General features: G+C 39.0%; 1 protein-coding gene across 3 annotated transcripts in view; it reads right to left on the reverse strand.

Annotated features, from left to right (window-relative positions):
• Positions 1–26194, reverse strand: part of LOC142042665 (contactin-6-like) — a 150643-nt gene that overhangs the window by 44408 nt on the left and 80041 nt on the right. Inside the window, exons 5-9 of one of the 3 annotated variants that reach the window (XM_075052817.1) lie at positions 23662–23757; positions 13320–13523; positions 11651–11753; positions 3345–3529; positions 663–799 (exon numbers count right to left, since the gene is read on the reverse strand). In XM_075052817.1, the coding sequence (XP_074908918.1) occupies positions 663–799; positions 3345–3529; positions 11651–11753; positions 13320–13523; positions 23662–23757 (725 nt within the window). Of the gene's footprint in view, positions 1–662; positions 800–3344; positions 3530–11650; positions 11802–13319; positions 13524–19890; positions 20439–23661; positions 23758–26194 lie in introns of those variants that run through there. The other 2 variants (XM_075052819.1, XM_075052818.1) reach the window with 2 other exon arrangements.

Here is a 26194-nt window from a genome sequence, read left to right on the forward strand (position 1 = left end):
CCTTCGAACTTTATATGGTTTTCTTTAGTCTATTATTCCTCTACATAGCGCCAGAAAAGTTTTAACTTCAACATTAACTGGTTTTCATAGCTGACTAATTCAGTTAAATGATTAACCTAGCATAAGAATGGCCATACTGCATGAGACCAAAGGTCCATCCAGCCTACAGATTAAGAACAGAAACAGAAGAAAAGTGCAAGTTAACAGGCCGATCATTTTGCAATGCCAGCTCTGAAACGCTCTTTCACAAACAGTCAGTTGGCATCCTACCAGTTTCCCAAATTACAGATTATGTCTACAAATGTGTTTAGTGTTTCTGGATAGACCCTTCTTTCACTAACTGTAATTGATATTTTTAAGCTCATCCATACTTACTGGCATATCTTGTAGCAATTAGATGCTCTGTAAGATAAATCATATGAAGAAATCGGTCTATATATATAAACTGGCAATACCATACATTTGCAATAAGAGGAACTCCAAGAACCGAGGCTTTGTGTTGCAAAGAGTTTGTGCTATTATATTTATTTTTACATGTTAACCTGTAATCAAGTTTCCGAAAAAAAGGTAATGCACTGTAAAATGAATGTCATGACTAAATCATGGAGGAAAAAAAAAAAAAAAAGACAAGCAAGAAAGCAACAAGAAGACAGGAACCTTACCTCTGACATGAGCGGCTGACCGTTTTTCAACCAACTATAGGAAGGACTTGGTTTTCCTTTTGCCTTACATTCCCAAAATAAACTGTCGTAGAGAGACAGAAAGGCATTTTGGATTTTTTTAACCCATTCAGGGAGTGCTGAAAAGAATATGCAAACCATTTTGAGCAGGAGAAAAATTATTTCGCTGGAGGTATGCTGCCATAAATTAATGAACCGAGCAAGGCTAATTCGTATTTGTCCAACACATTCTTATTATATTGCAAGTGAATTCTGCACAACAAATGCCTGGCATTAAACTTCAGGACTAACTTGGAAAAAATGTTAGAGATCAAGTGGCTAGTGGGCACGAAGTTCAGTTTAGATATTATTAATTTTTATGGCTAAAATTTGCAGAAACAGTGTTTTTAGATGTCTGAAATTCTGGATATGCTCTCTGAAAGCACTGAGACCCCTACTTTCTGAAAAACAGTCCTCCCCTCAAGGTACTTGGATCTGTGCACCAAAAATAGAAATATCAAAATCATTACTCAGTAGCTAATAAGTCATGGATTGTAAATATTTCCCTGCTGGTTTACCCACATACCTGAGACCATGGGTTCAGACTGTGGGTTCTTTGTAGTTTACAACAAAAATACTACACAAAGGAATTAGGGCCACTCAGATTAGAACAACACCTTCTGAATACTTGTGGCACATTGACATAAATTCATTGCTGCGTGAAAGTAGAATTTGCAGGAATCACCTGTGAGCTCTGTAAACATCCAACTAAGTGCTCAGGGACTGAGCTGAGCAGGAATTAGCTTGAGGCAGGCTGACATTTAGAATAGTTGTCAAAAAATAAGTGAATATGAGACCTAGGCAGAACATCTAACTCCCATCTAACTTTGGGATAGACCAAAGCCATATTCAAGTCAGATAGTAAGTTACTTCCCTCTACTTCTAGTATAAGTGGCTGGTGTCTTAACATCCCGTGAAAAATTTTTGGCTGGGGTATTATATCACAATGCTGTAGTCTCCAAGTGTATATAAATACCTACACACACACATACATGTAGTTCTTACATAGAGCAATTTAATTTTAGGAAGAGAATCGTTACCCTTTGAGATGAGCAGAACAAGCATGACCCTGCGTGTAGCTCACGACTCTGCCCCAACAAAGTACCTCGAGATTGTCCAACACTAGATTAATACAATGCCAATGAGTCACTTCCCAGAATCGGAAAGTATTTGGGATACAGCTCACCATGCTTGAAAGTGATTCTAATTACACGTCATTTTTATTGCTCTCAGAGCCTAAGGCATGGGATCTAGGTATCATACACAAAGGAGCAGACAGCATCCAGGAAAGAAACGCTATTTGCTACAGACAAGCTGCCTACAGAGTGAAAACACCACAGCACAGAAATTAAGCAAGAGGAAGTCAATTATGTAGATAATATACCAGCCCACTCCTAATATGATAACAAAATCTTGTGCAAAAGCTTCATGAGTGCTGTTTATATATTGCACTATGAACAGCTATTAATTAATTTACAAAGCACATTTAATAAGCACATTGTTTTAGATTGTATTAACTGATCATAATTTTGTAATTGCCTATGCTGTTATCAATCATGTCCAGGTAATCTACTGAACTTAATTTTAATGGAACTGCTTGACTGATGTTCTGCAAAAATTAGTGAGCAATGAGAACAAAAATAACCCTGTAAAAGCAAAGAAATAATTAAATATTCAAAACAGCAGCAGACTGCTCTGTTCCTGGCATATATCTTGATATTAGCCATGGCTGCAGGAGACTGGTAGCTTATCAGCAAAGCCTGCATCTCTTCATTAGAAGAGATTTACTTAAATAAAAATAGTTGCCAAGGTCTTCTCAACAGATGTTAATTGTAAGCTCGGTCTAGCTTTCTGTAATTCTGTAATTTTTCTCCTCACTGTTACATTTTTTTTTCTTCTCTTTTGAAAGATTATGAAGTAAAGAAAAGATCTCCCTTCTTATTCCTGTCAAAATATATTGCTTTCCCTTGGTATTAACAATGGGACTAAAGAGCATATAATTTACCTTGGCTATGAGGGGCCATCGTGGGTGCTTTGGATCACAGGTAATTAATGCAAGCGGGAAGAGAAAAGGAAAGGGAGAACAGTTTCACAGAAATATTATTCTCCACTTTTAGACAAGGAGGAAGGAGAGGGAGGCAGTGGAATGAGATTCCCCTGCTTTGCCCTCATCTGTTTATGGCGCAACACAGTTCAGCTAGAATAGGAGGTGAAATAATCTTACACTCACATGAACCAAAACCTCATGAATCCTTCCCTGATCTGCATCTGGGGCAGCACAGCTTTATGCTGCTGCGAGCTATTGAGAGTAAATCTTTTTGCCTGCCCTTAATGTTTCATGTAAATGTACCAGGGATTTCTTTCTGCCTTGTATTAACCTTTACAACTTCATCATGGCACAGCCCACATTTTCAATCTGAGTTTTAATGCAAAATATCTTTATTTGCTGAGGATGTAATTCAGTGAAGGTCACCGCAGACCTCCAATCATTTTTTAATCAGCTTAACCTGAACTACATTTTGTATCTCCAGTAAGGGGCTAATAGACTTCATCTACAAAATATATCTGAACACCATAATGCTCTGTAAAAAAAAAAAAAAAAAAAGAATTAATCAACCTGCTTACCATAGACAAATAATTGACCTCTTGCAATGTTTCTTCCTCGAATGTTTCCTGCAGTGCACTCATAAGAACCTTCATCTTCTTGCTGAACATCTGGGATTTCAAGAACTCCTTTAGTTTTGTTGTGTTCGATTTTCTTTGTCAAAGAGTTTCCATCAGACCTCTTCCAGCTAATACTAGGGACAGGACTAAATAATTATATTTCATTAGAGAAAAAGAGAGAGCATTTGTTATAGCAGAGAAAAGATAATGTGAAATCCTTTCATAAGAATAATATTTTTTAAAAAAGAAATAATTTCTGTTTCTAAGCATGACATACAGGGTTTCATAAGACTGAGATTTTATAACCTGTCCAATTTATTTAGGGGCGCAAGTCCAACAGTGGGATGAAGTCCTCAGTCAATTCTATGATTGCTTCTTAGGCCAATTTGGATTTTCCCTGCAGTAACTCTTAGGGCTCAAACCTGCTTTTAAACACTGTGACACTGAAGGAATGACTTTGGAAGTCCAAATAAACACCACAGAAGCACTGAATTATTGACTGGTTTTCAGAGCAAACAAATTCCCTGTAGCATTAGAGGTACTTTCACACCTCAAAATAGGAAATATTGGACAAGAATTCAAAGGGCTTAAAAATATCAATAAATCTAGGTATAAAAAATGGGAGCCAGGGTAGAGGAGGGCAGACAGACAGTTGAGCGAGGAAGTGGAAAGCATGAGACATTGAGGCTGAAAGGAGATAGAGACAAAAGAGAATATTTCTTGTTTCATGTTTTTGTAGCTTTCTATCATTTTCATTTATATTTGGATCAATGTATTCTATACAATAAAAAAAAACAGTCAAGTGTGAAGGCGGCTATAAATACTTCTTGGATTTCTGGTAATATCACAAACCATACAAGCCTCACTTTCATGATCTATTATGTCACCAAAACACTTTGAAATATTAATAGTCTTGCATTTCACAGTTGCTTTCTGTTTCTGCAAACTGAAGTAAGCTGCTTTTTCTAAGCAGACAAGCAGTTACGTTTTGAACAGCTTCTTACCAGAGGCTTTGGCTAAATGCTGACTTCTTTTCCATTGGAAGTAACATCAACAGCTAACACTCGGTACTGACCTTGAAAACATAACTTTCATGGAAATTAGAAGTGCACATTGCCCTTGTCTGCCAGTCCCCAAGGTCTCTGGCCTGCAGTGCTGACTTACAAAGCGTTTATTCCTTTTCAGCAGGGGCCATAACTGCTCACACCTTAAAGTATTCAGGTCCCTGGTTCAAATCCTTGTTTATTGACCAAAGAAATCAAATTACAAATACAGAATGGACAAATTACTTAGCACAGGTAAGTTTAGGCCTAATTTCTGCACTTTCAGTCTGTGTGGCTATGATGTTCACAAGTTCACCCAAAGTCCAAAGAGCCAGGACCCAGGAGAAGTGTGAGTACTCAGCAAATTACATGGATTGAACAGCTGGGCAGGTGTTAACGGAGTAACTACAAACATAAAATCAACAGAAATAGACTACGTGCAGGACAGTTTACAGCTAGACCACCCTAACATGCAATGAATAACAGTCCCATAAATTTGCTTAGTTCTACATTTAAGCTTGAAAGACAGGACGGGCACCCTGAAAGTCTGTACATGTTTTCCTCATGCTGGTGGGAGTTCAGCTGGCTAAGAGAGCCTCCAAGCTGTCCTTCCCTTTGCTCTGTAAAACAGACAATCATAGTCCCGAGACCACAGATTTAACCAAGGGATCTCTATGAGCTATTCAAGCAACATAGTAATTTCTCTAGCTACCTTGCTTTTTCTACCATAACGAAACTGCCTGTGAAAACGGTTTGGAACTATACGCAATTTGCTCCAGATTTTGGTGTTAGCTCTGCACTGGTATGTATATATATGAATAACTCATATATACATACACACACAAGTTCTGACTCTTACATGACCCCTCCGATACAGCTGAAAAATTTACTACAAATGAGAGCAACTGGGACATGCCAGACATCATTAACCAGTGAAAGAGCTCGAAAGAACAACTGAGATTTTAATCTTCAATTTCCCATTTTGGTTCAAGACCTATATAGTTGTTTAAATTCCAAATCTTTCTGGACAACAGTAGTTGTCATCACTACCTTTATTAATAGCACTTCACTATGAGACTAAAACCTATTTCAGAAGCAAAATTCTTTAATATTAGTCCTTACCAGGAACTTTAAAAGGGCTTGTCTCTTTTTCTCAAATGCACTGGTTGGCCTGTTAAAGGTGTCTCCTCCACAAATCTTGCATGACATTATTCATGCAGAATTTCTGTAAACCAAGCTACTTTTAGTTATTTAAAAGAAATGCAGATCTAGTGCAGAATAGGTCTGTCCCACAATTGCCATGCTCTAGTCAGGAAAACAGCCAGAGGTATTTTGCAGTCTTGCGGTAGATTGATACGGACTGTTGAGGACACGAAGGAGAGCATGGCTGGCTTTTAAAATGCTATTGCATATTAAACAGTGGGTGAATAGCCACTGTATAACAGAAGCATGCAGTGCATTGAATGCCAGAAGCATTTAACTACTTACTTTAAAGGCATCTCTTCTGGATTTTTTTTTTTTTGTTACAAAGAGATTAAAGGAAACTAACAGCCATATGGGAGAAGAAAAACATCAATTAGATGCATTGATTCATGCTCTGCTACCTGAAAGTGCTTCATCTAAATATTTCCTATTCTATTAGCCATTTTTTTTCTCTTAGTACTGACTATTCATGAATAAGGAAAGCCTGCACTGACACCAAGGCCAGAGGCAGGGCTCTGTGGAAAAAGGCGCCTTCTGTCAACTTGTCAAGTCAAGTTTACCAAGGTTTGAGCTGAAGACGCTGTCCTGTTTTCCTTATCCACACCACATACTTATAATGACATCCTTGGGGATGTTTCAAGGCAAACTCGTCTCATTTTTGGCCAAACAGAAGGGTGTTTGAAATGCACTCCCTCTGATGTTAACTGTAGCAGGATGACATAAAAACCTCAGAGTTTGGTTCATGAACTTTGTTGTGTTTAAATGCTTAATTGCAATAAATAGTTAACAGCACTTCGTTCTCCTGCCAGGCAGCCTTGCACTGAGTGGCCTAGTTTTATCAGCAGAGGGAATTCATTTGTCAGGACAGCAGCTCCTCATCAGCCTGAGCTATAGGTTAAATGAGCAGATTGCAGGAGGAGCCATAGCTCAGCCATGTGCCATCATCCATAGGAAGGACCTTTGTTATCATAGCAGCTTGAGAATATCTGCATTTCTTCATTGACTTTGCTGATAGCTCATTATGATAGGCCTTCCAGCATCTTCAGTCACTATATTTCGCAGAAGGCAGGTTTTTTGCCTAGTTTCAGCCTCTTCTGATGTTAGTTTACTTTTTCATAACCAAATCTCTTTCACAGAAACTATTACTACAGGCCATATGAAACCTTTCAAGGTAAAAAACCCAAACAAACCTGAATTTAAATTTAAAATTTAATTTAATGAAATTGCTTTTTGTAACAAGTTATGCATTTTACAAGTTGATGCTTTAAGATGTGAAACTGTCCTTTAGGTATAGGTAAATGTATACAAAATCTAGTTTAATAAATATAGCCTTGTGAATTTTTGGTAGGATTGTGTTGTACAATCATATGCTATTGAAGGCCAGTATCTGACATTGCTACACAGACTAGTACCTTCTCATGCAGATTTGGCGTGGTCCTGCCAACTGGTGGGTCTTCTTTTTCTTTTAGTCACTACCAATAACCAGATTAAAACAGATAACTGCTTGGTGCTAAAAAGTTTTGGAATATATAAAGAAACAATGAGTACACTTTTCAAATTTATTACACTTCATCGACAAAGTCTTGCTTTCACCTGAGTAAATAAGAAAACAGTGCATAAATATGAGAGTGTCTTTGTACATAAATCTGCAGTTTATTTGAAACCTTCAGAGCATCTAGGAGTACTAATTTAATTTATATTCTACCATACAGGTGGCAGAATCACAAAACCGTAAGTTACTAACTCAGAAAGAAAAGGCAATAGAAAATATTTTTTGGTTGGTGACAAGTCTTGTCACACTGAACATGAAATTAATCTGTCTACAGCATTATACCCGCACCAAGATGAAGATTCCACCTTTTTGCAGCAAAGACTCAGCAGCCAGATGATGCATTGCATCTGTGCCTCATCTTTTGTCCTATGTATCTGAGGGCACTTCACAATAAAATTAAATCTACAGCTTCAGTAATGAAGACCATGCCTAGTTAAACAAATGAGACAAAGCTGAGGTTTGAAAGCTGCTATCATCTGCATCAACTGCTGACACAAGGAAGAATTAGGATCCAAGGGGTATAATAATTAAAGCAGTCAGGCTTCTAATCATCCTGATGTATTCCTTGGGAAACAGCAAAGCAGCAAAGTTTTCTGAAACCTGGTCTTGTGTCTTATTCTCCTGTGGTCACAAGCCACTCAACTAATGTAAGAGAGGATCTTCCAGAGCTGCTTGCTCATCCCTTAAAGTACAAATCTTCAGGTATAAGCTCTATCAGGAATGTGGGCTGAAAATAGCAGACTTCACTTGTGGTGGCAGAAGTCATTCATATATATGATTCTGGAATCCCATAATTGATCCTTTTACAGCCTCCTACATAAACTCCTTGAGAATATACTAGAATAGCCATCTAATGGAGAAGAGAAGCCTGCTATTTTTATGTAAGTTTAGTAAAGATGGTTATTTGGAACCCCCTTGTAGCTGTGTGATTATCTACTTATACTAACAGCCTCTAGAAAAACCCTTCCCTGCATACATTTACAGGAATGTGGGGTCTTCCTATGAAAAATGAATATTTGGGGTTGAAAGAAATCTATTCACATTGTTATTATTCACATATGCTCTTTACAACCTCAGCTGGCAATGGCCCATCTGCAGGGATTCTGAATAGATTATTTCCCTATCTTCGAGAAGAGAATGAAGAAAAATGTAAAACACAGTTTAATAAATGTGTGCAACAGACATGGAAACTACTCTGCTTATTTTCATTCCAGAAACTATTCTTATTTGTGCAACAGAAAAGTTATTTTGGAAGAAATCTAGAGAAAGCAGCATAGTAACTCAACTGAACATAACTCCTTCCATGATACTCAATCCCCTCAAAGACATAGCGAACAATAATTTAGATGTATGGCATGATTAATATAGCTTGATCCAAAACATGACTTTTAATACTGGCATAGTATTAAACACTGTCAACATAATGAATATTAGCGCAGAACACAAAGACTCATCTCTTCTATTGAATTGCCACAGGCTGCAGTATTTGAAATAGTCGAGCTACTATTTCATATTTCAGTTTTCCCTCTTTCAAAGAATTAAGTGCAAGGTGCATTTTTTTGCCTGTTTAGATTCCCCATGCCAGTCATCAGATGGTTGCACGCTACTTAAATTCCTTTTTGCCCAACTGTATTTCCATCATAGTGAGAACTAATTTACTTTTCAAAATCTTCTCTACAATTCATGGTCTCTGGTCTACAAAACAGGATTCAGAGTCAAGAGCTGGGCCAGGCGCTTTTGTCCATTAGGGATCCACCCCTCCAAACCCTCTTCCCAGGAATAAATACTGACTCTTTGGCCCCCTTCTATTTATTTTCCTCAAAACAAGCAAGAGTTTGTGACTTGGCTAGATGACCATTTGTGAAAGTCAGTCATGGTATTTTCATGTAAAATGCAAAAAGAGAGCTTTGCAACAAAGCTATGTGGAATATCCCTACCTCTGAGTGTCCCACAGCCTGGCTGAAGGAATACTTCTTCAGTGGCTTTGAGTTCCCCCAGGTAAAAAGGCATCTTAAAACTGAGCAATAAGTCTGGCCTCTTGTGTTTTAAGTGTGGAAGTGCTTTTTGAGCAAGGTCCAATAGGTATGATTTGCTGTTCCATATAGAAAAGAGATGCTATTTCTCTAAATACCATGAAAGTACTTTCATTTAAGACTTTTGGAGGCCAAAACCACAGCAGGTTGCCTATAATCTGTCTTAGATGTGAAAGATTTCTGTTATTCATAGCACAGAGGTAGTAGCAGCTGACAGCATTGTCTGAACCAGTGGATTAACAGTATGAATATAGAAAATTATGGATAATGGGAAAGCAGTTCTAAAATCCAAGAGAGATAATAACCGTTAGTGCTTGTGGCAGATCAGAGGTATAGCTCAACAAATGTTGAGCTGAATTGATTTTAACATAAACAGACAATAGTAGGGGCTAGAGTTTTAGTGGAATTTGGACATCTAAGGGTGCAGATAGCCTCACTGCTGCATTTGTATGTGCCTAACTACAGCTGTAAACAGCTGGAGGCAGGAAACTGAGCTTTTAACAATACCATTAATCACCTACATACCTTTAGAAATCTGGCCTTATCTAATAAGTTAAGAGTATTTCACCTGCAATCGGTTTCTTTAGCTTTATTCACATATAAATGCCAGCTCTGAGATAAAGCTTTTTCACTGATTGACACTTTAGTGAAAATGTGGTTCAAGGCTCTGTTCACAGAGAAAAAAGCAGAGTGAAAACAGTACTGTTCTGTACAAGACACCTAATCTATCAAAAAATCTAAAGAGCCTTTACTCACAAACAGCACCTCTCAAACACGTGCAGTAGACTAGATGCACAGTAGCAATACGATATAAAAAAATTTGTGAAGAATGGATTTCTGCCCATGGATCACTGGTATTTATGCAGTATAACTCGAGGGAATTATGGCAGCACTGATTTCAGCTGCAGTTCTGTACATGAAGAAGAAAATTTGTATTAAAGCTGCATTAACCCTCTCAGCCATTCCATTTCTAAACACAGCATAAAAGGTACTGTTGCTCACTGAGGCATTTCATTATCTGTATGTCCTTTCAGTCCACCTGGTTTTTTTTCTCCTTAAGATGTTCTTAAAATGGCAAAATCCGTGTGCCACATTAACATGACCCACCTTTACCCCTTCAGTAAGAAGGCACTGTTTTGTACATATCATTTTCTCTGTTTTTGAAATGCTTTTCTGCAGCCAATGTATCTTTGTTAAATGCTTTCCATGCAACAGATGGAAATATGAAATGACAACTTGAAATGTAAAGCCTGCACTGACTCATACACAATTAAGGAGGTATTTAAAGAGAAGTAGCTTGACAGTATTTGGAAAGGAAAATCAGCTTTAGCAGGAGTGTTCCAGTCTGGTACTTGTTTTGGGCCAAAAAGAAAATGCATATGCCTTTGAATATGGCTCTGTAGAAATATTCTTCATCCTTAAATAAAAATTAGCCCTAAGATTAGTTTATATAAAAATCTCATCTGAAAGGGAAGGCCATTTCCCGTCTTATTAACTTTTTATTTGCTTTATTTTTCTACTTCCTAGTGTAGGTTCCAGAGGAACATTTGATTAATTTGTGCTGTCTGCAAGTCAGGCTTTTAACCTCTGGGAAAGCTCTAAACACTTTAAAAGCTTACAGCCTTAAAACGGATTGTCAAAGTAAACTTAAACTAAATAGAGGTCAACAATCTAAGGTTATTTTAGCTTTTCTAGGGAAAACGGATGCTCATTGGAAAGACTAGTTTTCGTAGGCTGGTTACACTTATTCAGATTACACTTAACCATCTGCTCTTTGAATACAGAGCACCCCTTGCTGTTTGAATGCACTACTGCTTCTATAAATGAATACAACGGTCCAAGCAACCTAGGTAAAATATAGGCTACCTCAAGCCTAATAGATTTGCAGATTTTAGCAGGAAGGGCTACTGCTGGGGCTTCCCAGGGCTCTCCAGCACTGCTTTGGAAAAGAGGGTGCTGAGAGCCATGTGAATCTGTTAGATCCATTCTTGACAGTCTATGTGCTCTTGAAACACAGCCTGTTTACCCAAGTTTCATTCTTCACAACAATGCCACACAGAAAAACATTCCTGTTTTGATGCAGATCAGATGTGAATGTGCAGTTACACTGAATGCTGTAACCTGAAGTCAGGTCTCATCCCGGAGTTAAAACTACTCTCAAGGAACATACTCTTTGTTCTGGTTTTCCCTCCCCACCCTTCCTCCCCCACCTTCAAGCTGCAACCAAGTGTGCTTCAGTTACAATATAGTTTTCTTTCTCATTTCCTTGGGAACACATTGCGCAGAAACAATCAAACCAAGATAAGGTTAAAAAAATAAGTTTTAAAAATTCACATTCTAACCAAAAAATTCTACTGTGCAAATTAGAGAGAACCATCATTTCATGCTGTAGAACAGTGTTAGAACCCACATTTTAATAAAAGACAAAAATCTTACTTTCCAAGGGCAAAGCATTCCAGTTTAACAGATGAGCCCTTCGCTGCATATGTTGTTTCTGGAAAACGTACTTCAATCTTTGGTTCATACTCCCCCATCACACCTGTTGAACATCAAAACAGCTAGCACTCCAGTTGAGCCTCAGACCTGTCTAGTACAACAGAATTTCAGTGTAAAAGAAAGGATGGCATTAATAATGTTAGAGCCTTATGTTCCACCCGTGGCAATCAACACATGATGTCTATGGAGCAGACTTAGCCTGTTGGGTGAAATTCAGCCCTCATGCTGAAAGCTTAGGTGAAATCTGTAAGTTCTATGCATTTGAGAGTTGAAGAGCATGACTTTAGACAAGTTCTACAGTACAAGTATGTTGTGCATTAAGGTTTTAGAGATAATTTAGAGTTCACACCTCTTAAGAGGAGTTAACAAGCAATGCCTTTAACATAGGTCACTTCACTGGGTGGCCACTTCTCTGCACACTGAATAGATTCTGGGTGCAAGAGAGAATTATGGATTTCTCTGTGTCCAAAGTACTTGTAGAACACTTAAAACTTCTTTAAAACATCCAATCATGAGCTCTAGGCTTGAGAAAGGCTTATGTAATTAGATGTAATGATCACATTTGAAAATCTGGCTGAACATCCAATAAACTACAGATAAGCCATTATCAGTTTAGGGCAGATCCTACACTCAAAATGAACCAATTCTCATTTTATTAACTTGTAATTATTATAATATTATAACATTATATTTATTTATATTTATATTTTATATTTGCACCATTGCCTTAGAGGCTGCCTGTTTAGGACCCAATCCAGAGGCCACCAAAGCAAATGGAAGAAGATAAAGAGACTGATAGAATGAGTCTGAGAAAAGGAATAAAGCAGGGTGATGAAAAGAAAGAAGATAGTCAGAAAAGATCGTAAACATTTACACTCACAGCTTGTACCAATTTATTAACTTTTGAGCTGTGGAACTATAACTTTGTTTTGGGTGATCTGATTGAATATGTTATAAAGCAGCATAGTCTCACAGTGGAAGTATTATTCTAAAATGCACAGCTGAGTTTTATTTATCCTAGAAACATAACTCTATACAGACTTTTGTTACCAATTGCTGCCACTGCTTTGCAAACAGTACAAGTATACTGAAATTTAGGTGAGCAAACTTACAAAAGGAACTTTGTATAAAGATTTCCCAGGTATGTATTTTTCACTGTGAACATTTAATTAGAACTGTTGCCAGAAAGCTATTTGTATATGTGCAGGTGAGTTTCTCACCTCAGTGACTCACTTTGAAACAGCTTTCTAGATCTGGTATTTGAGCTACACCTAGATTATAAATTTAGAAGGCTTTGCCAGATTTGAGCCTCAACACAGGCATCCGTAAGATGAAAAACATTAATATACCATTTGACATTCTCTTGCTATTTTTCAATTATAGTGAACGCTGCTTTCTTTGCATATGTTTATCTCATCTCCCTGTCCCGACAGCTCATATCTCATTTCAATCCAGCAGAAACTGCGGGATCATGTCCCACTGCACAACTTTTTAATGGGAGCCTTTTACCTCCATGAGGATGTATAGCGGTATCAATTTCCAAAAACTGGAGATGGACTAGTTAGCGTTGTGCTGCATGTTTTCAGCCAAACATCCCCAGACAACTTACCATCGCTGCGGAGAGTGAGAGGAGTGGGTGGCCCCTGCACACTTTGCTCTGCTTTAGAGTTAGTTACAACACAGGTGTAATTGCCCACATCTGATGGCTCTACTTTGGCAATGTACAAATTTCCAGTTTCTTGTGAAACAAAGCGGCGGCTATCTTCCTGAACACACAAGGTATTATTGTTGAAGATCCATGTATAGGACAAGCCTAGAAAACATCAGATACATATCACGCATCCTTCCAGTATAATCTGCTTCCCATTAGTGCTTAAGTGCAATATTGCCAGTTGAAAGAACGAGTCAGTTACAGGGCAAACCACTGGGGATGCACAAATTAGCAAAGGCAAGGTAAGCATTGGTTTAGTTTTAAACTCATTTCAAGCCACTTCAGAAGGTCACAAAAGTTTTTGTCCCCTGCTACTTTTCATTTTCTTGCTCAGCCTGTTTTTAAGTAGGAATGGCAGAGCTGCAATGCCATGAGAAAGCTGTTTTAGTAAATAATTTCTATTTATAACACTTTCCCTCTGAACATCCAGAGCAAATTGCTGGTCACAGTGTTACAGCTCCTTTCTTCACTCTGAATACGGAAAAAAGAAACCTGTAACACAGAGCTTTACCATCAGAACCTTATGAAGGGGGGAGCTCAGCTGCACACAAATATTTTGAAGATTATGTAATATTTGATCCTATTGCACATTTGACCCTTCTCATCTTCCATACTTACATCTGTTCTGTGCTGCTTGTCCTATTCTAACTTCCTAACCCTCTTCTGCCATTTTTTCCATACAGTGTTTCACAACACATACGTTAATAATGTATGTCTATAGTCTAAGCAATTTAAAACTAATTTATTTGACTAGCCCACGCTGGAAGGGCAGATCTCCATGCCAGCTTACCATCCAAGAACCTTACTTCTCAGAAGGCCTTTTTGGCCAAGCCTTGTTACATTGCCACCAGTACTGCAGCAAGCAGGTTCAGTGCTTATAACACAGCACGCTGCAGCACGGGTACACCCAAGGTGTCCTGCCAGCCCCGTGCTGCGGCTGCTCCACATCGCTGCTGGCATCCGACAGCAGGAGCAGGACTGAAATTCTGTCTTTAATAAGGCACAGTAAATCAGAAGTTTCAAAATCTACCAGTTTAGCTTTCCTTAATTAAATGTATAATTCATAAGCTAACAGTGTTCTGCCAACAGCTTGATTTTTACACATTTCCCCCATCAACAATCCCATTTGAAAAAGATTATTTACGTTTCTTCCCCCCCTCCCCAGTTACAACATGGGTACAATATGGTAATAAGTCTACAAACTCCAGTAGTTTTGTGGAGTTTTACGTTATCATCTTCTAACATTTTAGGACTCTCATTAGAAATGATGCATCTCCAGGGAGCAATCAATGACAGTTTCTATACTTGGCTAAATCCTGCAATAGGCTCTGTTTTACTACAGCTTAATGCTAAACTTTTTTTCTGATGTACAGTAAACCTAGAAGATGCGACAATTCCTAAAATAGTGTAACGCAACACGTGTGTGTACATACACATGTGCATACACATGAGATAAAGCACCATGTTTTCACATTTACATGTCCATGTACTTTTAGGTACCTGATTAAAGCATCTATTTACAGAAGAAAATATGGAGATGGGTGGGGTTTTCCACAGGGAGGATCAGCCTACAGCTAGATATAAGTGACATAGCCATGACCTGATACATCTTCCAGAGACATACTAGAAACAGACTATGTTCCTGTCTCAGGCACGAAGTTTGATGACTACAGTCTGGCTGGACAAACAGACCAAATTGACTGATGTGGGCAAAACACTGGTTTCAACTCATTTTTTCAAGTTCTCTAACCTGCAGTTTAGGGACTGTAAAGTGAATACTTTAATCTATGTTCAATTAAACAGTATGTTTTAAACTTGGGAGTTCTGTGGAAGTCAGATGTGCAAGCTCCTTAGATTTCACAAGAACACCTGAGGGCTGGTGCCCTGATGTGCCTTTCAGGACAGCTGGAACGATTGCTTTCCTCCTCACACAGACCTATACAAAGGCACATATGGGCTTGTGTGCAACAAAACCTCTCGGAGTGGTTGAACCTGATAGCTGGATGCCCAGGCTTCCATGACAGGAGAGTATCTAATTGAGAAACTGGAGGTAATGGGAAAAAGGAGTTTGGAGGTTCCCTTGCCAAAGTCCAGTTCCAGTGCTGGCAATTACAGGGCTGAAGAAAGAGTGACCCACTCTAACAGGGCACCACCACATGGATGCCCACAAAGGACCTTCAAACCATCTTAGGGCATGCAATCAAAACACAGATTCCTGCTGTAGGACCTGGTAATGCAGCTAAATTCTCTACGTAGGATAGAGTATACGAATCCTAATAAAACTCTACGAAAACCAACTTTATGCTACACAGACATTCTTCATGAGGTCAATCTGTGAATTAATTAATCAGTAAAAGAGAGCCAGTCCTTGCCTGTCCTGATTTCAGTTCTCAGGGGGTTCCCGTTGACTTCATCTTCCAAAGTTTCTGTTACTCTCTCCCTGTCTGTACTCCACCATTGCCTTAGGGCCTATTGATGAATCTTCCCACTAACTAGGAACAAGTGCAGGCCCCTCCTTTTCATATTCAAATCCTTTTTCCCCCCAGTATAAGGGATATAAACACTACCACTCTTCTAACTGCAGGGTCATCATCACCAATCCGCAGGCCATACTTGCCTAGAGCCTAATTCAGTTCCACTAAACTCTGTAGAAACCCTAATTTTAATTGACTTCAGTGGGAGTTGAACAAAATCTCAAGAGAAAGGAATCAAACTTTGGAAATCAAACTTTTTTTTTCTCTTCTAAGGCATAATACCAGCAGTCTACTCCCTTACACAATATCTTTTCTTAGAAAGTTAAGTGACAACATCAACAGATGCAATGGGCTAGAAAATCTAACGTTGCATTATAAAAGAAGCTACCATTACTTAAACATTTCCATTGTGGATCACTTTGAATAGATCACACATGTAGCAGACTCATTGAATGGGCAAAAGAAAAGAGCAAAAGGCCCATGCTATCACTTTTAGGGTTACATTCATTTGCATGAGTAAATCAGCAGCTGGGAAGAATCTTGTGAAGGTAATGTTGAACAGAAGGTAGCAGAGGCATAGAAGAGAAATTATAAAAAGATAGTAACCTGCTAATGAAGTCTAGCTTAAATGAACTTGAAAATTGCTGCTGCCAGCTATTTTATGGAAGAACAAATAAAGTTAAAACTATTTTTTAGTTTATTATTTTGTTTTCCATTTAACCACAGGATTTCTAAAACAGATAGTGGTTGGGATCGCACTTCAACATACCCGTGACAGTCTCAGAATTATTAAATTTCAGAGACCTCTATGAAAGGGCTTCAGAACAAAAAGGTCTTACACAGGTGTGGTGGTTTCAGCCCAGCTGGTAACAAAGCACCACGCAGCTGCTCACTCCCGGCCACGGTGGGATGAGGAAAAAATATAAAGAAACACTCGTGGGTCGAGACAAGGGCTGGGAGGGATCGCTCCCCACTTGTGGTCACAGGCAAAAGACAGGGTCGGCTTGGGGAAGAAACAAAATCAATTTCATTTACTACCAGCCAAACCCAAACAAGGATATTGGGAAGTAAGACCCAACCTGAGAACACCTTCCCCCGGCCCTCCCGCTTCTCTCCGCCTCCTCCCGCCGGCGGCGCAGGGGAGCAGGGGACGGGGTCGGGTCCGTCCGTCAGACCTGCTCTCTGCCGCTCCTTCCTCCTCGGGGGAGAGCTCCTCACTTGTCCCCGGCTCCGCCGTGGGGTCCTCCACGGGAGACAGCCCTGCACCAGCTTCTCCAGCGTGGCTGCAGCTCCTCACAGACTGCCCTGGCGTGGGGCCTTTCCGCGGGCCGGTCTTCAGTCACCCACCGCTCCAGCGCGGGCTTTACCACAGAGCCGCGGCCATCTTGGGGGGCCTCCGCTCCCCTCCATGGGCGGGGGGGGACGACATCCACCCTCGCCCTCCTTCCTCGCTGACCTCGGTAATCGCCGAGGGATTCCTCTCACATTCCAACCCCACTACTCACCACCGGTTCCCCGTCTGAAATCCGTTCTCCCACAGGTGTTACCGCTGTCACTGAGGGGCTCAGCCTGGGCCAGCGGCGGGTCCGGCTTGGAGCAGGGGGAGCTTCCACCAGCTCCTCACAGGAGCCGGCCCTGCGGTCCACTCCCCCGCTACCAAAAAAACCCCCGCCACACAAACCCAAAACAACAGGTCTTAGCCATTATCAGCACCAGATATTTTCGTGGGCTTTTTCCCCCTCTATTTTTGTCCTTTGTGCCTAGGCCTGTTTGGCTGTAACTTTCCCTCTGGAGTAACCACTTTTTTTATGATGTTGAAGATGAATCAACATGCCTGAAGCAAGGAAACAGAGCTTTTTCTTTACCAGGTGAATTAGCCCAATTTTCTTACTGCTTTTTTCACTTTTGTTAACATGTGATGTTTTAGAAAAATAAACACGTGAGGTAAAACTACATAGTGGGACATAAAGGAGAGAGGAGGCTGGGAAAGGGAGCCCTTCCAGAGATGTTCACTGATCACAGGGTGCTCCTGTGTGTGGTCAGAAGCAAGCTGGAGTAATTTTGGACTACTCCTTACTCAGTGGTGCTTTAGATATGGACCAAAGAAGCAGAATTTGGTCCCAGATCATGGGGGGTTTTTTCCCCTCATACTTTTGAAGGAAATTGCTTACAGTAAAAGTTGATCTTGTTCCAAAGACAGAGAGAAACTATGATTTATCCCCAGGTTACAAAAAAATTCTGCTAACTTTATGGAGCTTTATAGCCAGAAAGAATCCCTCTGATATCTGGACCTACAAATAATGACAATATAGCATTATGAAAGTTTGAGGACTTAGTTCACGAAACTAATAAGAATACATTATTCATATAATTTCTACCCTCAACCTATGTGTGAAGGTGTTTCTTAAGACAAGCTTTGAAAACATTAATCACCTTCAGGTAATTAATTTTTTTAATTCTGTCTAGCTGTGGCATAAATATCACAGTATCACTCCTTTTCACATCTACAGCTTAGTGGTCTCAGCCCAAATTAACATATTTGAGCACTGGAATATGGTATTTGTTCTCAAAAGACAGTGATCCCAAAGCTGCTATTGACTCTGTGAGAAGATGCCATGGAGAGCACCAAACAGCCTTTTACTTCAAAGGGGCTGCATGTCAGTGGAGGGATAATTACAGCAATGTAGACTTCATTATGCATATGCCAGAGCATGAGCTATTTTATTAGTGCTGCAATCCTAGGGTGTGTTTGGGTTTGTTTTGGTTTTATTATTTTCTTTTTTTAATCCAAGGCAGGTGACTGTGCAGTGTCAGTGTCCCTTCTCATCCCAGAGAGCACCCAGAAGTAGGTTAACTCCAGGCAAGCTCTGCCTGGTGGGCAAGTCCTGAGCTTGGCCAGACAGGAGAGCATTGCCTGTGCCTGTCAGCTGTCAGCACTTTCTTTCAGAGCACAGCTGGGAAAGAAGAGCAGCTGATAATCACTCCTGATATACTAGTCTAGGGAATATAACATTTCAGTGCTTTCTTCAGCCCAAGCAAATTCAAATCAATACTGCTCGTTCTGCAGGAGAACAGCTACAGGCTGGTCTCAGGGAAGAGACTCTCCCCCTCCTGCCAGAGCTGGCAGGAAAGGATTAAAGATTCATAGGAGCATTGAGAAATAGGAGCAGAGAGAAAGGGACTCTAAATCCATGACTAAGGCACTCAGCTTTATAAAGGGAGATACACTTCAAACCCTCGCTTTAAGACTATACATTTTATCAAGGAGACTGTTTAATATAAAATGCAGAAACAACCCAGGGCAGAAGTCAAAGACCCTTTTACATACAGCAGCACTGTTTGTCTCATCCCACCCTCTCCACATACACAGTTTCCTACCCTCTGCTTTCATGTGCACCTCCTTCCCCACCCTTCTGCTGGCTGAGGGTTTGGCATATTCCCCCACTAAGCAGGTCCACAGGGCGCCTACTTCCTTAAGAGCATTTTGGGTTTTTTAATGTAGCCTTGGCATAGTAAAGTCAGCATAGAGAAAAGCCTTCAGACTCAGCAGCCCAGCCTCAAACCCTGGCAGCTCTTATGCACAAGTAAATGCAAATACATGAGTGATCCTGCTGCTCCTAACAAGATTAGCAACTTCCTTAAAGCTCTGCAGGGAGCCAGCTTGAAGGAAACAGGCCTTATATCAAACTTCGCTTCTAGGAAAATAAATGAATAACAGTCCACTCCACAGTCTTGTGCCAAGTATTACCATTTATGCAGCAGCTTCTTAATCATAGTCAGGTCAAGCTCATATATAGCTACAGAAATGAAGGCTTCTTCAGACTCCCTTACTGCTCCCTACATGCTGTTCTCTACCTCCTAGCTCTATATAAAGGACTACTTTTTGATAATAAAAGAATACTGCATGCTGATTACATAGGGAAAAAAAAAAACAGCTGACCTGAAGAACTTAAGCTAGAGAAGAGACACTTCTCAGAGAAAGCAGCACAGCTTACCTCCCCACCTCTGCACTCCAGAGTCCCACTAACAAGCAGAGGAAAGTCACATGCTGAACTTTATAAGATGTGTTAATGAGCCTTATAAATAACAACAGCTGAGGCTGGAGAGCAGCCGGTGTATAAGTAGGCAAGGAGGGGCTGGCTGAGGAAAGAAGGGGTTTAAGTAGGGTTGGGTAGTATGGGGCAGCTTTGTTTTTTTTAAAAAAAAAAAAAAAGGCAAGCTAATTGCAGTTTATTTTTTTTGTTCATTAAGTATAGCAAATTTTTAATGTCTTGGTTGGTCTAAGATACAAACTATGCCTTTAAAAGGTGGGTGTTTTTCCTTTTGTTCTTGTTTTTGATCTTTACTGAAAATACTAATGTTTATTCATAGCAGTGTAGGGTAGGTTCTCTTTTAGTGTTAAATTTTTTAGTGTAACTTTAACACAACTCTGCAAGGGTTTTGTTCTCTGAGAGTTAATTTACAGTCTAAAGCTGTTGAAGCAACCCTTCTGTACTTTTTTCTTGGTTTTATCATATAGCTGCCTAATATATTCTTGATTCCCTGTTAGAGTGAAATTGCTTATTTTTCTTATACAAGAGAAATAGGTTATCAGTGCAGTTTCAGTTAAGAAGCATGTATTAAAAAAAAAAATAGTAGTAGAGCTGTTACCAAGTATATCAGAAAACTAAGTTTAGTTAAATTTAAGCTTTAAATGTTTTAAATATTTTTGAATGTGGAAAAGTACTTGCCAGCATATGGTGAACAGCTGAGTAGTATAATGATATCTGCAGAGGTTGTTTTCCTGTAAACCTAGCAGAAAGTTTAACTTGAGACTGTTTATGGTATAGGGCTAGATAAGCTTGGCAATGTGTTGGCCTCTGTAGTGAGAGGTAGAAGGCAAAGTGAAACCCTTCTCTAGATACCATAGATAATAGAAATATTTCTTGAGCTCTCATTCTATGTACCTGTTCCTACTTATTGATGTTATGTGGGAAGAAACTTCAATTAATAAAAACTCTTTGTTTTCTTAGGTTCTTGCTCTTCTATCTCTTCTATTGTTAGAAGAAGCAGATACAGGCTTTCTAGGTTAGCAGGAAGGCAGGAGGCCTTACTAAGTGCATCCTATTCCAAAATAACTGTTAATGACAGCTGCTTTGAACAACTGCTGTACAGAGGTTTTCTGTCTTCCTTCAAGTCAAAGGAAAACAAAGCCAGTAACCATCAGAACCATGTTCCTCTTCCCTCTATGTAATCTATGGGTAGGGCCAGGTCTTATGTGACTCATTGTGGGGAAAGAAGCAGCTGGTCTATAGGAAAGAGTGCCTGAAGGGCTGTATCCATCTGCTCTGGCTCCCTTGGGTGTCTTTTAATGACATGGATAACTTCTTTCCAAGAGCACTGTCAGTGTTTTCTACCCAAACAGTTAACCTTGATTTCCCTGTAAATGCTCATACTAGCAAAAAGTCTGCATTGGTTATAGGCTGTATATACTAAATTGGATAGGAAATTCTAAGAGCAATTTTATTTCCTAGTGTATAGGACACATTATACAGCTTGTATTGTCTTACTCATGTTAACATTATTGGAAAGGCAACTCTTTTCCTGCTGGTATGGTACATTTTCCAAATTCCTTGATATCTAACTAATTCCTGTCACATTTAAAGTACTGTACAGAACACTTGTAATGGAAGTTGTACACAAGGCTAGTAGTCTTTTCTCCTGTAGGCATTGTGAGTCAGAGGCAAGGGATTCAATTAAAAGGACTAAATTTACAATTCTTTTTAATAAAAACTACTTTCTAAGTATCCTGTGATAGTATACAACTTATCATAGTTCACACCATGTACTTCATCCCCATGGTATATAATTTTTGGATCATAAATACAGTGTTTATGGATGACAAAAGAACTCAGTTTCTGTTGTCTAGAGACTTGTTATTTCAGATAATGTGTTTTTCAGGCCTATTGGTCAACAGCTCACATCTCCAGCTTAAACACTGTGGCAAAGGCTTTGTTCATGGATACCATTTTGTCAGTTCAATTAATCTGGGGTGAATTCACTTGTTAACTATTTATTTGTTCTGAATGTTTTCTTCTACTCATTCCTATTTGTCAAATCATAATTTTACCCTACAGCAAGAGGAAAATATATAGCTTACTGACACGAGGATGGATGTGTTGTCTTTCTGTCTGTCCCATTGATACATTTCAGGAACCTTTTCAAGCCTTTTCTGCCCTTAAGGACCAGGTTTCACTTCATCTCCTTGATTATATACTTCTTTCATATGGCTGTAAACACTAAGTGAACTGACATTTCCTCTCTGTTCAAGACTTGGGGCTTTAAATTGATTGATGGGTTTCTCTACATCTCTGATATACTGCATCCTCTTTATAGATCACTATTTACCTTCTCATGGGAATTTGTCTTATAACTCTGTTTCTTTAAGAAGAATTGAGGAAACATTGCTGAGGGCAGGATATTGGTGCTAGCACGCAGAAAACTGCAGCTTCTGTGGATGTGTGGTCACTCCTGCCAAAAGCAGGACACGAGTTGTCCAAGAACTGATTCTTTCAGTCCAGAACAAGACAATTTGGTAACTATGCTATTGATATTTCCCCTTTATTAATATGCACTTTCTCTTCCACAGTAATACTTCCAATCATCTTCAGCTAGTTCTGTTAGGAAACCATAGTTCTTAGTCCAGACTTCAAAAGATCTTAAGCAGTTTTGATCTGGGTTCTTACACTCTGGAGGAGATTTGTGAATGTATATGGCTCAAAAGTTGCAAGAGTCAATGTTGCAGGGGGAGGGAATAAATCTCAAAAGATGATTTGAGCTTTTTGCTTCTGGTAGGTACAAAAAGTGTTAAGAAAAAAAGACAACAGCAGTGTACATACATGTTCAAGCCTGTGTATTGCTCTGTAAATGCTGATGTTGGAGGTGGTAACACCTATAAAAAGGGGGAAAGGAAAATTGCACCCCATACTTAGGGTTTTCTTAGATGAAAAGTCTGAAACATTGTCCTAAATTGGTTCATGGCATCTCACCTGGATTTCACCTCATCCAGGAAGGAAGACCTCAAAACCAGCCTTATGGTTAAGAAGCAGTAGTAGGTAATGGCAACAGATGCAAGGCACCCCCAAATCAATTCCCCAGAAAACTCCTTTTCATTCTCTACCTGAAGCATTGAAAATTATCAAGCAACCTGATCTAATCAGACCTCCTTTAATCAGGGAGTTTGTCTCCAAAAGTCCCTTCCAATCTAAATTTTTCTATGACTTTTATGATTATCAGGAAGGAGAAAATCAGGTATTCAAGAACAGGACAGACTTTCATGACAAATCTAATATGTAAAACACAGGATTCAAATTATAGCATTGAAGTAGCAAGCACTGGAAGGCAAAGTAGTCATTCTGTTCAGACCTGAAGTGGTTCTGATGTAGAAAGAATTGCTGATGGCTGCTCTTCTGCCATTTCATATGGGTGAAGGAGCTGAGATAACCAGTTATGTCAGGAGACAGTCTTTTAGACCTTCATGTTTGCTTGTGTCACACCCAAAGAGCTAGTTCCTCAAGTAACCATAGATTAATAAAAAAGGCCCCTCCTAAGATGTGCAAACCCCAGTGTCTTTTAAAGAAATGAAATCCAGATTTGTTGTAAACCCATACGCTTCATGCACAAATAAATTCCAGTGCTAATCAGGCAGAGAACTGCATTAGGCTACTTCTCCTGAGCTGTAGCAGTTGATGTTTAGGCTGCACACAACATAGAGTTATTCATCGTACCTCCATAATGTGGTGGAGGGCCACAGAGCAGAACCACTCCTTGTCCTTCTCTGACTGACACTGTGCTTCTTGTTTTCGTTTCAAAATTTTCAAGATCTTGAGAGAGAAGGAGAAAACAAGACCCAGTTATCTGTCAGATTTATTTCTAACTGTATTCCAAGCTATGCAATGTTTATGTAACTCAAGAACATGTTCATATATTCAATAGCATAATATAATCTCAGTATGTGAAGTGACATACTGTATGGAAAAATACCTTGTCCAGCCTAGTAACTAGTCCTTTGGCAATCATGAGACACCTGTCCATAAAGCAGTTGTACTCTAACCCTGTGAGTTTGTATTTACAATTCCTAATTGCAAAGCTAGTGTATTACTTCATGACTTCTAGCAGCATTTTTGGAACTTATTAGACTCTTAATCTACATAAGTAGGAAAAAAACCATTTTGTGTTGTTTCCTTTTTACTAGAAATAAAAAGCAGGTGTGCTCTTCTATATATACAAGTGATAATTAAACATCATCAGGACTCCCACAGAGCGTGTGTTTAAATGGTGATAAAAGTATGTTGTATTCTTAATGAGTCTGTTCTGTCCTAAAGCTGGTTGCAGTAAGTGGTTATATTTAGTTGACTTAAACTTTAGCACTGGTTTTAAAGGGGAGAAAGAAGATACTTTGAGTAGGAAATCATGTGATAATTTAGGGAGATCTCCTGTATAAACGTGTCTATGTCTATCTCCCATAGGTGAGTTTTATGGCTATTAATTTTTATTTTTTTACTGAATCTAACACCACACTCAGTCTCCTCTGCTTTCCTGCATTTCACTGAGATGTGGAAGTACTATCAGTCTTGTTGCCTTTAAATAATTCAATTACAAAGCATGACAAAACAGATGTAATTTAAAAAATGATTATTTACTTTTTGATCATGTTCTCATACTAATGAGAAGACTTACTACTTTTGTCAGAGTACTTTGGGAAATGATTGCTTGAAATACATCCAAAAGATGTTTTAATATAATAAAGAATATCACCTTCCCCTTAAAACTCTTTATACCATAGTGTCATATACTGCTTGCCTTAAGCTTATTTATTTACCTTGCTGCAGATTCTTGTTTCAAACAATTGTTCTATTTTTCATCAGCTGAACAACTACCTGATTCAGAGTTCAATAGAGAGAAACAGTTCTCATTGGTCAAAGTAATAATGATTACTACCTGTACAGGCTCAGCTATTTATGTCAATATATCAATTTTCTCCCCCTTATTGAACTTCACACAGTTAATTTTTCTTTTCCTCCTCTTCATCTCCTGTATATTGGTCTCCTATGAAGATATTGTCTACTCAGAGGTGACTGAATTGAATTAGGCAGCTGTAGCACCTCCTTGCGCTGTCATAGCCACAATAGATGGTACCTGTCAATATACTGGGAAAGTGTTTTAAACTCTGATGTTCTTTTAATTGCTTGCTGGCTAGATCTCTGCCTTGCAGTTTGGGTAGTCCGGGGTGACAAAAAAAGACAAGAAAGGCTGGAGGAAAAAAAAAAGTATTTCATTTTTATTCCATTCTGTAATACTAATTGGAAAAAAAAAGTTTTATTTACCTGTTTTGAAAATTCAGTCTGAGAACTTATCAGCTTTCTTTTTTCCTTTTCTTTCCTGTGGGTTAAGTGTTTTCTGAGAAGGAAAAAGCCAGCACAAAATATTTGTGTGGAAAAGTGGCCCCTGGGACAACTTCAAGACATTAGATGGGGATTTGCTTGGGTTGGCTGGCCTGAAGCTTTGTGCTCTGGGAGAGGGGGTCAGCTTTGTATGGAGGAAAAAAACAAACAAACAAAAAAAAACCCAACCAACCTTGAATTTTCCTACTTATTATGTTAAATAGAAAAAAAGATTGGAAAGGTGCAAAACGTTCAGATCTTTTAGGATTCAGGCACTAGCAACAAAAATGGTCACATTTCCCTTTCCTGCTGCTTTTCTTGAGCTGCTAATGCAATGCAGATTGTGCAGTTTCTCCATAAAAATGGAGTTTAAAAAAAAAAAAATCAAAACTCTTGGGCAGTATGGAAAATATGTAGTCTAACTAGTTGTTTCCAATGATTTCCACTATGGTAAATCAGGCTTATTTTTTTGCTGAGAACAAAATTTCATTTGCTATGAGACACCTGAGAGGAGGAAAAAAAAGCACAGTGCAGTGGTAACAAAAGGTTTTCATGACAATTGAGAATTAACTATGTAATACTTTACTCTGAAATTGGAATAGATTTTGGAAGGAAATAAGTTGCTAGTAGCAACTCTTAGTTTAATGACAGAATATGTCATGGTATCATTTTTACTCTTATTTTAGGAACTGTATCACCTGTCTGTGTTTCTCCGTTAAAACCATGACAAGTATCCCTGACTTAAGAGATCTAGTTCTACTGCTTTTTTGTTATGGGATCTGCTATTTTATAATTAGCAGGACTACTTTTGATTATATGTGGTGAAACAGTTGACTTTACCTTTTCAATCTATGCTTTTTAGCCTTGAGTATCAAAA

The sequence above is a fragment of the Buteo buteo genome, chromosome 21, assembly GCF_964188355.1.
Source record: "Buteo buteo chromosome 21, bButBut1.hap1.1, whole genome shotgun sequence".
NCBI lineage: Eukaryota > Metazoa > Chordata > Aves > Accipitriformes > Accipitridae > Buteo > Buteo buteo.